Source organism: Peromyscus maniculatus, chromosome 3 (assembly GCF_049852395.1).
Source record: "Peromyscus maniculatus bairdii isolate BWxNUB_F1_BW_parent chromosome 3, HU_Pman_BW_mat_3.1, whole genome shotgun sequence".
NCBI classification, from domain to species: domain Eukaryota; kingdom Metazoa; phylum Chordata; class Mammalia; order Rodentia; family Cricetidae; genus Peromyscus; species Peromyscus maniculatus.
Genome location: NC_134854.1, coordinates 40,935,744 through 40,953,061, shown reverse-complemented (window position 1 = coordinate 40,953,061; position 17,318 = coordinate 40,935,744). Strand labels below are relative to the sequence as shown.

The window sequence follows — 17,318 nt, the reverse complement described above, 5'->3', positions numbered from 1 at the left end:
TCAGCATTGCAACATTATTTGTGCTTTGTGATTCTTAGAAGGCATGTTTTTTGTTAATTCTGAACAATTCTCAGCTGTTATTACTTCTCACAGCAGCCTCTTCTTTTTTTCCTCTCTTTTCTAAAACCTCCAAAAAGTAGGTAAAGATTAGGCCTTGTCATTGCTTACTCTGGGCCTCAAGGTTTCCTTATTTCATTTAATTTGTATTTGAAACACAGTCTTTACTATGTAGCTTAAGACAGCCTTGAATTCATGGTTCAGCCTGCCAATTGCTAGGATTACAACTGTCCACTACTGTGCTGGCTTCAGGTTTTCATTTATATTTTTATTTTCTGGTTCTATGTTGCTCCTAGATAGTGTTTTCAGATTTACTTTCCAGTCTCGTTTGTAGTCTGGACAATTTATGTTTAACAGACATTGTCCCTCTGCAATCCATTCATTTATTTTCATTTCTATGAAAATTATGAACAATCTTTACCTTCTTATCCATGGGTTTCATAATTGCTAATTTAACCAACTGTAGATTGAAAATATTGCAATAGGCAAACAAACAAACAAATAAACAAAACCACCTGTACTGAACACTTAACAGACAGCGTGTCATAGCTACTACTTACATAGCATTTATATTTTACTAGACTTTATAAATTACCTAGAGATGGTTTAAAGTATAGCTACAGATTACATGCAGATACTATGGCACTTAACCTAAGAGAATTGAGCATCCATAGAGTTTGGTATCCATGGATATTGGGGAGCCATTATACTTTTTTTGTGTGGGCGTGTTTCATAATGCTAGTATTTGATATCTGATCTTGTCTGCTATTATTTCTTTTCTTTTTTTCTTTTTTAATTTATTTATTTTTATTTTATGTGCATTGGTGTCTTGCCTGAATGTATGTCTGTGTCAGAGTGTCAGATCTTGGAGTTAGAGACAGTTGTGAGCTGCCATGTGGGTGCTGGGAATTGAACCTGGGTCCTCTGGAAGAGCAGTCAGTGTTCTTAACCACTGCTGCTATTATTTCTTTTGGCTTGCTTTTAAGTGTGGTTTTCATGTTTATATTGTGATTAAAAAATGTTAACTCATATTTGTGTTGTGTAATTGCTGAGATTCCCAGTGAGCCCAGATGGAGGGTATATTTCTCTCAAATGACTTTGTTTTTATTTCGCTAGGTTCCCTGGGATTGCCATTAACCCAGAAGCACTCTTAAGTTAATTTCTTGGTTTGAGAATTTCAAGACTGATCGGTTAGCTGTGAATTTAAATACAAACTTTCCAAGGGAGGAGGTTTGGGATTGCAGTTTGCAGGGGAAGCTCCTGCTTGTTCCTTAGCTCGATGAAATACAGATTGTATTCTGAGTATATTTTTGTTGGCTGGTGGCAGGAGAGGGTTCATTCTGGGGCTTGTGTAGCTGGAATCTCAGCCTGCTCATGTTGATGCATCCTTGGAAAATGGTTTTCTGATGGGTTCTTATGTGTTCACCCTCTCCAGCTGGAATAATAATGTTCATTTGCAGCTCAGAAACTTATATTCAATTTCTTTGGTAAGGTTGACATTAGTGCTAGCTCAAGTGTGGTCTTCAAACCTACACTTGATCTAAAAGTTGGAATTGTGTGAGGATCTGAAGGTATAGCTCAGTTTTAAGTGCTTCCATCAAGGTTTGGGTTTCATGTAGCCACATATGGAGGCTACAGGTTGATTTCAAATGTCTCCTTTTATCACTTTCCACCTTATTAGTAGTTTTTGGTTTGTTTGCTGTATTTGTGAGATAGATGAGTGTACACAGGTGTGCAGTCATCTTTGAGAACATTTGTGGAAGTTAGAGGTTGCTGTTAGCATATTTTCCTCAATCAACTGTTTCTCCATGACATTAAAATAATTATTTCATTGATTGATTGATTCATTCATTCATTCATTCATTCATTGAGAGGAGAGAGGAAAGTGTGTGTGTGTGTGTGTGTGTGTGTGTGTGTGTGTGTGTGTGTGTGTGTGTGTGTGAGTGTATACAAGTACATGCCATGGTTTTCATGTAGTGGTCAGATGACAACTTAAAGGAATTAGTTATCGTGGCCCTTCCCACAAGTGCTGGACAGCAACACTCAAGTCTTCACACTTGTTGATTGAGCCACCCTAGCCTTCTCCTTGGGTTTCTTTCCTTTTTGTATAAATTAACAATTTGTTTCTAAATTGAAAAAGTATGAAAGGAGCATAGAGAATTCTTGAAAAGTTAATAATTCCTTGCTGCTTGTTCCTCCATCCAGGTATTTTTGTGTGTTCCACTCTGTGTCTTTGTGAACAGCAAACAACATGCAATGTATAGTGCTCTGTTTATTTTATTTATCTGTTTGTCTGTCTGTCTGTCTGTCTATCTATCTATCTATCTATCTATCTATCTATCTATCTATCTATCTATCTATCTATTTATTTTTGGAGCTGAGGACTGAACCCAGAGCCTTGCACTTGCTAGGCAAGCGCTCTACCACCGAGCTAAATTCCCAACCCCGTTCTGTTTATTTTTATTATTGTGTAACAGTTTTTTTTCAAATATTTATTAATTATGTATACAGTGTTCTGCTTACACACCAGTAGAGGGCAGCAGATCTCATTATAGGTGGTTGTGAGCCACCATGTGGTTGCTGGGAATTGAACTCATGACCTCTCAAGAGCAGCCAGTGCTCTTAACCCCTGAGCCATCTCTCCAGCTCCCTGTGTAACAGTTTTATTAGGATGATTTATATTGAATTTTCTCCATTTAAAATAATGAAGACATACTCAGTTTTGCCATCAACTGTGCAATGATCAAACCCTCTAATACTCCATATAGTTGGGTAAATCACCTTTATTTCCCCCACCTTTTCAGCCTTGAGTAGCAACTAATCTACCTGTCTCTATAAATTTGTTTATTCTAGGCATTATATATATTACATATGTATGTGAGATTTCATATATATACACATATAAAAATATTTATAATATTATACAATATATATGTGAAGTTATATAATGTCTCCTGAGAAATCTTGAGCCTACAAAGAAACTCCATATAGTTGAGTAACCATGTCTACCCTACTCAGTTTTAGGAGAATGGTCTTTGGTTAGTAGTTTGTTTGATGTTAGTATAATATTTTTAAGACTCATACATTACACATTGTAACATCTGTCAGCACTTCTTTTCTTGCTAAAAGTCCACTTAATGAGCATACTATCATTTTATTTAACGTGATTATTTTATTTATCATGGTATTGATACTGGGTGGTTTGCTCTTCTGGCCATGAGGAATAATAGGGCTAGGCTTATAGTGCAGTGGCAGAGAATGCAAATTCTTTTTATGTATGGGGCTCTGTGTCTCATCCTCAGCACCAAAATGGGTTGGGGAATGTTCCTATGAGCATTTATGTGCAGTTTTTTTATTTGGAAATGAGCTTTCACTTTTGGAGGCCATATATCAATTGAAGTTGCTGAGGCATATGGGAACAGTTCAGCCTTTTGGGAAATCTCCATTTCCCATTTTTTTGCACATCCTCCCCAATCCATTTTCCATCTTTATTATTATTTCTATTCTTGTGGGTATGAAGTGCTATCTCATTGTGGCTTAATTTTTGTTTTTCTCACTATAAATAGTGGAGACAATTTCTCCTAGGAGTTTCACAGTTAAGCTAATGTTTTTAGCACTTTGCTCCATTATCAGCTAGTATTTGTGTCTGATAAAAGGTGAGAATCAGCTTTATTCTTTTGTATGTATATACCCAGTTGTCCTATCACTATTTGTTGAACAGACTGTTCTTTCCCTATGTGAATGATCTTGGCACCCTTGTTAAAAGTCAATTTATAGTGACATTTTATTTCAGAACTTCCAGTTCGATGGTATTGATCCGTATATCCATTCCTTGCTCTATAACCCACTGCCTTGATCATTGTTGTTTTGCTCTAAGTTTTTTATTTTTCACCTGTCCATATATATTTTATTTTTGTTGAAGAATGCATACACATGGGAAGTTTTGTCACTTGAAAGGGTGACCATCTGTTTACCTGAAATACATGACTGGCCTCTCTGAGGATGCTGAGCTTCTTTTTTTAAAAAAATCCACCGAATGGCCAGGTGGTGGTGGTGGTGCATAATTTTTTTTTTTTTAAATGCCGAATGCCGTTTATTGAAGGAGGGAGGAGGTCTTAAATACAGGCTTACAGCACAATGGGAGAACCCTGGAGGGCAGAAGTTCACTACCGATGTTTTACAATCTTGCATCTAAGCTGTTAATGCCCAGTATGCAGGATACACAAAGAACTTTCCTTAAGCATTCAGGAGGGTGGATACCGGCAGGGAATTAGCATAGGGAGGATATCAAGATCAAGGTCAGGAAACAAAGCAACAGTTACCTAAAACGGGTGCCAGAGCCCTACAGGTCCCCCCTTTTACTAAATAGTATTGCTCTAAGTTTTGAAATTGGAAGGTATGAGAGTTCTAGCTCTGCTTTTCCAGCATTTGTTGACTGTTGTAGAACGTTGTATTTCAGTTTGAAGCCTAGCACAGAGGATCAGTTTTTGCAAAGAAGGCATCTGGGATTTTGGTAGCGGTTACATTGAATTCTTAGATCACTTGGGATGTATTGTCATTTTAACAGTATTAATTCTCTAATCCAAGAAATGAGATGACCTTCTGTTTATTTAGATTTTCTATAGTAGTCTTCATACTATGCTTTGAACTTCTTTCATTAAGCTTCTCTCTCTCTCTCTCTCTCTCTCTCTCTCTCTCTCTCTCTCTCTCTCTCTCTCTCTCCTCTCTCTCCTCTCTCTCTCTCTCTCTCTCTCTCTCTCTCTCCTCTCTCTCTTTCTTTCTTTTTCTTTTCTTTTTCTTTTGAGACAGGGTTTCTCTGTGTAGCTTTGCACTTTTCCTGGAACTCACTCTGTAGCCCAGGCTGGCCTGGAACTCACAGAGATCTGCCTGACTCTGCCTCCTGAGTGCTGAGATTAAAGGTGTGTACCACCACTGCCCGGCTAAGCTTATTTCTAAGCATTTAATTTTTTAATGTCATTGTAAATGGAATTTTTGTTTTAATATCATTTGCTTCAATCTTTTTTGTTTGTTTGTTTGTTTTTGTTTGTTTGTTTGTTTTTGAGACAGGGTTTCTCTTTGTAGTCCTGGCTCTCACTATGAAGACCAAGGCTGGCCTTGAACTCAAGAGAACCACCTGCAAATGCTTAGCTTAAAGGCATGTATCATCACCACTTTTTTTTCCCCCCCCAAGTTAGAGTCTCACTTGATTTCCAGTCTGGCCTCTACCTTATAGCAATCCTCCTGCCTTAACCTCTCAATTGCTGTTACTACGGGTATGAGCCACCATGCTTAGTTTATTTGCCAATTCCTTCAAGCAGTTTTGTTGTGTGGATTCACAATGATGTGCATTACTGCTGTTCTTCTGTTGAAGGACATTACGGTGCTCCAGTATTACTGTTTATCAGGATAAATTTCATTAAGGAGATGACCTGAACCAAAAAGTATCTAGGTACTGTAATTTTTTTAATCTAATTTAAACTGCTTGTCCTGTCCATTTACCATTTTTCTGTGTTTTCTAGTGCTTCAAATTATATAAAATAAACCGTAGTGAAAAGTGTTATAAACTCTTTATAGATTAATCCTATTATTGAATGTGTCAAAGGAGATACACATTGCTAAAAATGTTCCTAAAGCATCATTGTTCAGAAGTTGGTGGAAGAAATGTTCTGTGTTGCCCATACTATGCTGCCAACAGTGAATATGTGACTCTTGATGACCTGAGATGGTGATGGAGTGATTAATGAGCTACATCTTTAGTTTTATTCAGTTAATGTGCTTGCTGGCTACTACATTATATAAACCACACTAGGCTTTCATTTATTTTCTTTGTGTGTTTTGAATTATCTTAGAGAACAGAAAATAAATTATATTGAATTTCATTGAAGTAGTTTCATTCGTAATTGTAGATGCCTTTAGGTTTAAGGCTTATGAGAATTTGCAGAAGTTTTGTTCAAAGTAGCATATCTTGTATTATTTTCTGAATAGTGTGAAACAGTCATTTGTATTTACAGCAGGTAGATTTCTTTCCTTTCCTTTCTTCTCCTTCCCGTTATCTTTTCTTTCTTTCCCATTGCTTTTTGAGACAGGGTTTCTCTGTGTAGTTCTTGGCTGGGCTGGAACTCAGAGATACACCTGTCTTTGCCTCCTGAATGCTGGGATTAAAGATGTGCACCACTACACCCAGCTCTACAGCAGATTACTTTAGGATAGATTTCAATAAACTTTTTGGTAGCCCTGTACCCTTTATGCCGCATCTTCAGATCCCTCACAAGCAGAACAAAGCATACAGGTTCTTTGTTTGCTTGCTCTTTGTCTTATCCCAATGTAAAAGTTGATCTTGCTTGAATTCTTTTGCTGTTTTCTTTTTGGTACACAAATGTTCTCTAAAAATTTACATGTCAAACAATGCCCACTGTATTCTGTGCTACTGAGCAATCCATCTGACCTCCAAACTTAAGTAAGCTAAAGCAGAAGTTTCCTTTTTTTTCAAGCCTCAAATTTGCATCTTCTCTTAGTACATAGGTGAGAGAGACCAGTGCCCACCTTTAGCCAATGAAGCCTAGTTCAGGTTTTTTTTTGTTTTTGTTTTTTTTGTTTTTTTGTTTTTGTTTTTGTTTTTGTTTTTGTTTTTGTTTTTGTTTTTTCGAGACAGGGTTTCTCTGTGTAGCTTTGCGCCTTTCCTGGAGCTCACTTGGTAGCCCAGGCTGGCCTCAAACTCACAGATATCCGCCTGCCTCTGCCTCCTGAGTGCTGGGATTAAAGGCGTGCGCCACCACGCCCGGCTAGTTCAGGTTTTTTATCATGCTTTCTGTACTTAACAGTTCCAGCTTTTCCCCACTAATTTTGTCTTTTTCACCCATTTTACATACCAGTTTCACTTATTCTCTGATGAAAGCACCTCTCTAGTCTTAACTTAACTAGTAATTCAGTTGATCAAGCAGTACTGTAGGTGGGTTGGGTTTGGTTGGGGAGACAGGGTTTCTCTGTGTAGCCCTGGCTCTCCTGGAGCTTCCTCTGTAGACCAGGCTGGTCTTGAACTCAGAGAATCACCTGCCTCTGCCTTCCAAGTGCTGGGATTAAAGGCATGTGCTAAATTATTTTAAATTATTATTTATTTTATGTTTATGGGTGCTTTGCTTGCATGTATGTGTATGTAGTGCCCTTGGAGGCCAGAAGAGGGTTAGATCCCTCAGCTGCTGTGAGCCACTATATAGGTGCTGGGGATTGAACCGGGCTCCTCTTAAAGAGCATCTAGTGCTCTTAATTGTTGAACCATCTCTCCAGCTCCTAAACGAACCACCTTGGAGGCTGAAATATAGATGAGCTGGGAAGCAAGTCTGATTTGCTGACACCTTCTAGGAAATAATGCCATCTTAGGCAATAGGCAGGCTAGTATTTTTTAAGTATGAAACAAATTATTCTTTTTCTGCTTGGACTTGAGGAAAGCTTTTGTTTTTGTTTTTAAACCTGCCCATGTCTAAAAAGAGAACCTACTTTCATTCCTGCTTACTCAGCTGAGATCCTTTTTCCATTTCCTTTATGTTAAACAAACTCCAGCCTTCCTCTTGAGATAAGACCTACTATTTCTACATGAGCTGCTCTGGTACATTTTGAGGAACTTGATAGCTGTATTTACTTCTTTTGCTGCATGCAGTAACAAATTACTAAACATAGCTGCTTCAAACCATATCCATTCATTAACTTAATTTATGTTGGATGGAGATGAGGGTACACAGCATGGCTGCTCTCTTCTTGGACTAAAATTAAGGTATCAGCTGAGTCTGCAGTTTTTATCTGAGCCTCAGGACCTCCTGAAACTTAAGGATTGTTAACAGAGCATGTTTCTTTTGTTTACAGAATGGAGGTCCTTTTTGCCTATTATTCTTCTAGCAGATGGCTAGGAACTATTGTCACTCATAGATGCTACTGGTAGTCACTTCTGTGTTTTGTGGCCCTAGTTGACAGTTCACAGATGAATATTTGCTTTCTTCCAGGCCAGCTTGACCATCTCAGCTCCTCCTGTGGCCAGCTAGAGGAAACACTGGTTTTTTATTTGTTTTTTAAAGGTCTGAGCTGATTCACTCAAGCCATCCAGTGAATACTTCCTTAGTCATATAGCTTTGTTGTATTTTGTATCACAGGACTACCAACTCCCAGAGGAGCAGGGTTTTCACATGGTAAGACCCACTGGGTCTCATGTTACATTTCTGCCTGCCACAACAGACATTTCACATATATATTGATTTATAGTAAGCTTAGAAATTAGTTTTTCATTGGAGAGGAATAAATGTAATCTTTTTTCCTGCCTAGCTTGTATCTTTACCTAGTGTTAACATATAACATTTCAAACAAGTTATTTGGGGAAAATGTGCATGTATTATTTATCGATTCCATCTGTAAGTAGAAATAAGCTAACATTACACTAAGAGGTGGAGAGTAAAGAAGGAGAAAGAGAGTGACCTGAGGCTTTATTTTATATGAGCTTTTGCTGAACTATTAATACTACCTGAAGAAAATCATCTGGAACTCCTCTTTGAATTTTAATTGATGACTTATTGAATGATGTTTTCTAAATTTATATCAGTTGCCATCTAAGCTGTAAAGAAAAACTTTTTTTCCCCTGCCAGGTGTACAGTTCACTTGTCAGTTTCTCTGCTGAAAGTGTGAACTGGGAGGAACTGGAGATTCCTGTCTGGCCTTCTAGTCACATGGGACTTAGAGTGCATGGACATTTTGTAGGGGTGACTCAGGTCCTTCCTCTGTTAGAGCAAATGTGCCTGCAGAATACAGCATGGAGTTGATGAGTGCAGTGAGGCAGTTCTAGTGTCACAAAAAAAATGTTTAGTTATTCAAACCACATTTTCAAAGGTCCTATATGGAGTAGTGATTAGTATACTTTTTAAGTAATATGCAATATAGTTCTTTGAAAAATTTGAGTGTCTAGCGGGAACTCTGCTTTCCAAATGTTCTGTTCCTTTAACTGAAATGTACTCTTTCTTATATGAGAACATGTTTCTAGTGCTTTGTATAAACCTTGTACTATTGACTAGCATTTCACTCTGTGGTTTAGAGAACTGCATAATGTTTTTCACTGAGAATGTAGCTCATCAATTGTGAGAGCATACAAGTTGTGAAATCTAAATATAGCTACTTCTAAATTTTCTTTTGGATACATATACTTTACTAGTATATAATATAAAAATTCAAATAAATTATGTAGCTTTATATAATTTTATTTATTTATTTTTTATGTTTTATTTTTTATTTTTTTTTCAAGATGGGTTTTCTTCATGTAGCTTTTTTTGTCTTTTATCTATCTATCTATCTATCTATCTATCTATCTATCTATCTATCTATCTATCTATCTTGTATATAGAAGAGGGAGCCAGATCTCATTACAGATGGTTGTGAGCCATATGGTTGCTGGGAATTGAACTCAGGACCTCTGGAAGAACAGTCAGTGCTCTTAACCTCTGAGCCATCTCTCCAGCCCTAATTTTATATTTTAAATAGCCCCTTTAAGTATTATCAATACATATAGTTTACTCACTTAATGTATGCACTTTAGTCTTACCCCTTTCCTCTCAGCAAAACTAATTTATTTTGTCTATATAACTTTGTTTATTTTGGATATCTGTTTCACAGTTTAATCATAGAACCTATGGTCTCAGTGACTGTCATCTTTTACTTACTGTCATGCTACAAAAGGCCATGCACTCTGTAGCATTTATTATTTATTATTTTGGAATAATAGTTTATTGTAAGTCTGTATCACATGTTATCTGTTTACCAGTTGATAGACATTTGGATTGATTCTGCACTTTGTTGACTGGATAATAATACCACTGAGAACACTCTGGACAAAATTTTGTGTGGAGATACTTAATTTCTGTATATATCTAGGAGCGGAATTGTTAAATCATGTATTAATGATGTTTAACCTTTTTAAAAATTACTTAATCAAAGGATTAATTGATTGGAGGTGGTGATGTCTTGTGTGTGTGTGTGTGTGTGTGTGTGTGTGTGTGTGTGTGTGTGTGTGTGTGTAGGTAGAGCAAAGCTTGTAGAGTTGGTTCTCTCCTTCCATCATATGGTCTCAAGGGTCAAACCCAGGATATCAGATTGGTGGTGAGTGCTTTACCCATTTAGCCTTTTCATCAGCCCTATTTAATCTTTTTATGAATTTTAATATTTTTGAACATTTTATTATTTTTATGCATATAGATGTTTTGTCTATATGCATGTCTGCGCACCCGTGTGCAGTGCCTACAAAAGCCAATAGGGAACATTAGATCCTCTGGGACTGGAGTTGCAGGCATGAGCTGCAATGTGGTTGCTGAGAACTGAACCTGGTTCCTCTGTTAAGAACAGACAGGGTTCTTAACTGCTAATCCATCTCTCCAATTATTCCTCCCCTCTTTAATCTCATAGGAGTTTCTAGAATGTTATACAAAATAGCTGTGCTATATTCTTACCAGAAGTATACGTGGGCCCCATGTCTTTATCTTCCCTAACATTTGTTAATGTTGGATTTTTTAGAATTATAGCTGTCTTGGTGTGGGAAGCAATTCATTGCAATTTTGATTTCCTTTTCCTGAACGCCTGTTCTAATTTCATTTCTGTTGCTATGATAAAACTCCTTGACATAAAGCAACTTAGGGAGAAAGGATTTCTTTTTAGCTCTCAATTCCAAGTTACATTTCATTGTTGCTTGAAAGTGAAGGCAGAAACTTGAAGCAGCTAATCATATCACATCCACAGGATCAAGGAGAGAGATAAAGCATCGTATGCCTGTTAGCGCTCAGTTTGCTCTTTACACTTCAGAGTTCAGGATCTCTTGCCTAGGGAATGATACCACTCTTAGTGGCCTTGTCTTTCTTTAGTGATGAACATAATGAAGACACTCCCTTTCCTGACATACCCACAGACCGGTTTGAAATAGTTCCTCGTTGGAAGTCTTTCCAGATAATTTTAGATTCTGTCAAGTTAACTGTTTTTATTTTTTACTCTTTTGGAGGGCCCACCACCCAGCTCCCAAATAAATCACTCAGGCCTATTCTTGCTTAATAAATGCCTGGCCTTAGCTTGGCTTGTTTCTAGACAGCTTTTGTTAACTTAAATTACCCCAGCTGTTCTTAACTTAAATTATCCCATCTATCTTTTGCCTCTGGGATTTTCCTTTTCTAATTCCTGTATACCTTTCTTGTTTATTACTCTGTGGCTTGCTGTGTAGCTGGGTGGCTGGCCTCTAAAGTCCGCCTCCTTCTCTGGCTCCTCCTTTCTCTCCTCCCACTTTTTTTCTTCTATTAATTCTTTTTGCCTGCCAGCCCCACTTATTCTTTCTCCTGCCTCGTTATTGGCTGTTAAGCTCTTTATTAGACCATCAGGTGTTTTACATGGGCACATTAATACAGCCTCACAGAGTTCAACAAATTCAACATAAAAAAAGTAATACAAGTTAAAATAATATTCTACAACAATTAACAATTAAAACAGTCAAAATGACAATGATATTGATCTTTTTGTATTTTGATCATTCATTCATATAATTTTGGAAATATCTATTTTAATCTGCTACTCTGTTTTGGTGTTTGTGGTTGAACTTAGAACCTTGTTGATGATGAACAAATGCTCTACAATTGAAATACATCCTTACTTTCTTTACCCACTTTTATATTAGTGTATCATTTTTTGTTTAGTTCTAAGAGTTCTTTATGTATTCCAGGATATGCCTCATTTCAGTTATACAATTTTTAAATATTTCCTCCTATTGAATGGATTCTTTATTTTCTTGATGGTGTTTTTTGAGAAATACAAGCTTTTTCTTTGAAAGCCAGGCATGACAGTGACTGCTTAAAATTCCAAGTATTGAGAAGTATTTAGAAGACAGGAGTCCTAAATCTGCTAGCTCCAGGTCCCAGTGAAAGATCCTGTCTCACAGAATAGGGTGAATAACTTCTAAGGAATAACTCAAGATTAACCTCTAACCTCTGTGTACAAGTATTCCTACACACACACACACACACACACACACACACACACACACACACACACTTAAATTTAAAAAAGTTTTTACATTGATTTATTGAATGTGGGAGGATGACATGCCACAGTGTATGTTTGGAGGTCAGAGGATAACTTCAGAGTGTCCATTCTCTCCTTCCATCACATGGGTCCTTGAATTTGAACTGAAGTCTCCAGGCTTGGAAGCATGTTGAGCCATTTTGCCTGTTCAAACATTTTTAATTGTGATGAAGTATGGCTTATCTTTTTCTTTTATTTATTTGTTTTGGTATTGTGTGTAAAAAGCAATGCTTAATGCAAGATCATGAAAATTTTTCTTTTATGAGAGCTTAATAGTTCTGGCTCTTTCATTTACCTTTTTTTTTTTTTTTTTTTTTTTTTCCCTGAGTTGGGGTTTCTCCTGTAGTTTTGTGCCTTTCCTGGATCTTGCTCTGTAGACTAGGCTGGCCTTGAACTCACAAAGATCCAGCTGCCTCTGCCTCCCGAGTGCTGGGATTAAAGGTGTGCGCCACCACCACCTGGCTCATTTAACTTTTTAATCCATGTTAGAATAGTGTGGAGAGGGGCATTCTGCTTTTAAAATTTTTTTTATATTTATTTTTATTTATACATCTATGCGAATATGTGCCACTTGCCTTGGTGCTTGCAGAGGTTGAAAGAGGTGTTAGAGCACCTGGAGCTGGAGTTACAGAGTTGTGAGCAGCCCAGTATGGGTGCTAGGAACTGAATTTTGGTCCTGGAAGAGCAGCAGGCAGTAACCACATAGCAATCTCTCCTGCTCCACCCCCACCCTGAGAACCTTTTGTTCATCTCAGCATCATTTGTTCCAAAGATTTCTGTTTTTAAACCATTTGTATTAGTACTCTCTTTGAAAATATTTCTAGTTCCTCCCCACTCTTTTTTTTTTTAAATGTATTTCTAATATTTCTTCTGTAGAATACATTCATATGTTCTGTTTGTCTCTGTCTCTGTCTCTCAACAGGGTCTCTTTACATACCCCTGGCTGTCCTGGAACTTGCTCTGTAGACTAGATTATCCTCAAACTCACAGAGATTCACCTGCCTCTGCCTCAAGCACTGGGCTTAAAGGTGTGCACCATCATGCCTGGTCCTGGCATAGCTTCTTGATTGTGTTCATTAGGGCAGAAGGAAGTTGTCTTTTGACCTTTTGATATACTTCACAAGCCTGTAATTGGTGAGATAACTTGTCCCTCTTGATCTTTTAGATAGTTGATATTTTAGCACACTTTACAGTGCTCTTAGAAATTCTTTAAAAGAAGACCACCTCAGCTGGGTTTGTGAAGTATGCTGTAATTGTAGCATTTGAGAGACTAAGTCAGGAAGATTAGTAGTTCAAAGCCAGTGTCAGCTACATAGTAAGTTTGAGGCCAGCCTTTTCTCTAAGACCCCGTTTCTAAGGAAGGAAAGGGGCAAACCTGCTAGGGCATGTGTCAGTGTGTTCCCTAGAAGAAACTCAGCTGCCTTCTCCTGTGTGACGGCAGTAACGGGTATGGGTGTATAATTGGAGCATAATGTTACATAAAGCATAACATTACACTTGCTGTGGCGAATTGATTTGAGAAGTAGTGTCAGTTACCATGAGGTAGGTCATTAATAAAAGCTTTAGAAGAAACTGTCATCACTGGTGTGAGCAGGAGTGTGAATGTGAGGCTAAGCTACTGCTCTGCTTCAGGGAGATCTACGGGGTAGTATCCTTCAGTAGAGATACAGTGTAGACCTTCCTTGTAAAAAGAGTTGAATGACACTAATGTTAATAATATATTTAACTCGTATATAAAACATCTTAAAATTTGATACATAAAAATTTCTTTTTACCCCCCTTTGCAGAGGCCAGTTCAGGGAAAACAGTCATAGTCCCATTAGGAAGACAGCTTAACAGCCAGGCAGGCTTTGGCATCCAAACTGAGATATTATGTGTTTTCTATTGGGACATGATTAGAAGTAATAATTAACTTTTATGTAAGTTCATCCTTCATTTTGTTATGTTTTGTTTTTCAAGACACGGTTTATCTGTGTAGCTCTGACTATCCTGGAATTCACTCTGTAGACCAGGCTGTCTTCAAACTCAGAGATCCACCTGCCTCTCCCTCCTGAGTACTGGCATGTGCCACCACTACCTGGCTAGTTCTGATTTTTTAAGTAAGAAAAACTTTATAAGCTGATAGCTGAGTATACTTACCTTTTAATAATCTCCATGGGATGTTTTCTAACTTATAAAGTTGAACATCATAGGATAAGGTGCTTATTCATTATAAAAAAAATTTTAATAGCATTGTCTGAAAAAATACTGAGTCTCTGAATGAAAAGATGCTTATGAAAAATACTCCATTAATAAAGGAGGTCTCCACCCTCTGTCAGCCAATGTGATGAAGCACTGTTTGAATTCAATTAAAATGAATGGAATGGAATTTAACTTTAATGAGTGGAATTTCTTCTTAATGTGTGACAAGTTCTAGTTTTCCTCATACTAAGAAACTCAAATTTGCCTATAATGCATGGTTTGCTTTTTGTAAATAGAATTTTTTTTCCCTGCTGTTTCAGGCCAGAGCCTCAGCAGAAAGCTCCTTTAGTTCCTCCTCCTCCACCACCACCACCACCACCACCACCACCGCTGCCAGACCCAGTGCCCCCAGAGCCAGAGGAGGAGATTCTGGGATCAGATGATGAGGAGCAGGAGGACCCCGCAGATTACTGCAAAGGTGATGTGGTGGAATGGCAGGGTGGGCTTGCTTTCCTTGTAGGGCTACCAAGTAAGTTGGGGAATGGGCCAGGGGAGTTAGTGCAGTAACTACTTGTTAGTTATTAAATTAGCCTCCTAAATTTACTATTAGAATGATGACAGAAAGTGTAGGTCATAGAAATTGTAAAAGAAAAATATGTATGTTCATACATACTCTAGACACCTTACATACATTTAATCTCTACAATTAAATATAAAGGGCACAAGAAACCATCTAAGAAGAGCAATTGGAGCAGAAGTACCAGGCTCCTGACAGAAGCTAATTGTAATTTTTGTATTTGGCTTTTAGCTTTCTTCCTGTTAGGCTAAAAGGGAAACATTCCCTCCCCTTTGTAGCATTGCATTGCTCATTGTTTGTGGAAAGAAAGTGTGCATGTTGTTTACAGAGAGAGACTTTCTGGCATTGTACTTAAAGAAAAAAGACATTCTGTGGGTTGTTTCTGCTGTTACGTGGCATAGTAGGTTTTGCTTTCATCTACGATTCCACAGAAACTATTGAAGTAAAATGTTCATTTTTTTTTCCTTAGGGGTTTTTGGACTATTTAAATAGTTCATCTGGTCTTGATTTAACTTAGGTATGTGGTACCTATCCAGAAAATTGTCCATTTTCTTTTAGGTTTTCCCGTTTTGTGGAGTAGAGGTTTTTGAAATATGACCTGATAATTCTCTGGATTTCCTCAAAAAATGTTCTTTTCTTTTTCTTTTTTTCTTTTTTCCAGACAGGGTTTCTCTGTGTAGTTTTGGTGCCTGTCCTGAATCTCACTCTGTAGAACAGGCTGGCCTCGAACTCACAGAGATCCACTTGGCTCTGCCTTCCAAGTGCTGGGATTAAAGGCGTGTGCCACCACCACTCAGCTGTAGAATGTTCTTGTATTGATGCTTAAGACCAAAAATGTGCAGTTAAAACTCCTAAACAACAAGCATGTTGTGTGATGAAAATTGAGAACACCAGACACTAGAAAGCTGGCTGTACTTTGTATAGATTGGAATCTGAAGGTCTTGAAGAAAAGGAAGTTACAGTCTCTCTTTAGCTGTCTCTTGTCTTGCTCACTTGGATTTTCATTTCTTGCAATTCTGAGAGTCTGCATTGTTGATAAGATAGTTTACCTGCTGCAGATTGAAGTATGGAATTCAGATTCTGTATAACATAAGAGTAAAATGACAGAAGATGCATGTCTGAATAAACTAAAAACCCTGAGTGAATTTCTAGGCCTTTAGTGTCTTTGCAGTTTATTCTTATCTAATGAATGCAATCAGTTGTGTTGTTGGTTAAGGAATATTGTCTGCTCAGAACAAGGCTGAGTTATTCTGGTATGAAAGTATAAGAACTTAAGTTCCTGTAATCTAATTCTCTGATAGAGACAGGTATTTACCCATAGAATTAACATTTCCTTTTCTTTGTTTTTTTTAAAAGATTTTAAAATTTTGTGTGTAAACATCTACGCAGGAGTACTACATGCATACCTAGTGCCCACAGAGGTCATAAGAGGGCATCAGATTCCCTGGAACTGGAGTTTTATAAGTGGTTGTGAGCCACCATCTGGTGCAGGGAATTGACCCCAGGTCTCCTGGAAGAGCAGCAAGTGCTCTTATTTGGTAAGCTGGCTCGCCAGCACCTAGGATCACTATTTCCATTAGAAAAGATAGTGGCTCTTCTCCACCATCTGTCACTGTTATGACATCAGTAGTCTATGCTGTCTAATAAAAGAGATGCAGTTTGGAAAGACAGAAGAAGGAATTCATCATTCTCCCTGTGCATCTGAATTTCTTGGTTTGGGAAATGCAGTTGTGGTGAGCTATGGACTACTGATTTTACTGTTGACTAGTAGAAATCATTATTTAGGAACTGTTCTCTTCAGCAAACAAGTTCTTCCATGCTGGCATGAACACTGTGTGTTGTTCACTGTGTAGGTCAGGAGGTGAAGTATTTCTTCAGACCTCTGTGACCTAGCACAGGGTACATTCCATTCCCAAATAGAGCACTAAGAATGAAGGATCATTTAGATCATGTAGAAGTTATGGAATTCTAAAATTTCTAGGAGTATTAAAGTCAGTCTCAAGAAGGCATATTAGAGATGGTGACAACTTTTGTTTCACTGTGTGTGCAAGCTCACAGTTTTGTGCTCATGCTGGTGTGGTTTCACTATCAATCTCATTCTCATTCTCACTGTCACTTTTGCTCATCCTTAAACTTGGTAAGTAGCTTGTGCCTTTCATTAGCATTGCATGTGTCAGATGTCTGTGAAGTTTTGTGGTATGGACCATAACAGTTTGTCTAAAATCACTGATAGAAATACATTCAAAGAATCTGTCTATATTAGTCAGATTTCTGTTGCTGCAACAAAATTACTTGAGATAAATAAAGGGAAGAAAAGGTTTATTTTAATTTATGGTGTTGGGTTTAGAAAGTGGCCTGGAAGGAAGGAGAGAAAGGTAGATATTAGACTCCTAATAGCCAGTTCAAAGACATGCCCTAC

At 37.7% G+C, this 17,318-nt stretch overlaps 1 protein-coding gene across 28 annotated transcripts in view; it reads left to right on the top strand.

Annotated features, from left to right (window-relative positions):
• Positions 1-17,318, top strand: part of Srpk2 (SRSF protein kinase 2) — a 232,216-nt gene that overhangs the window by 137,456 nt on the left and 77,442 nt on the right. For 21 of the 28 annotated variants that reach the window (XM_076566356.1, XM_076566353.1, XM_042272875.2 and 18 more), the window contains one exon: positions 14,643-14,800. The exons of the other annotated variants lie outside the window; for them this stretch is intronic. In XM_076566356.1, coding sequence (XP_076422471.1) covers positions 14,643-14,800 — 158 coding nt within the window. The remainder of the gene's footprint in view (positions 1-14,642; positions 14,801-17,318) is intronic. 28 annotated transcript variants of the gene reach the window in all.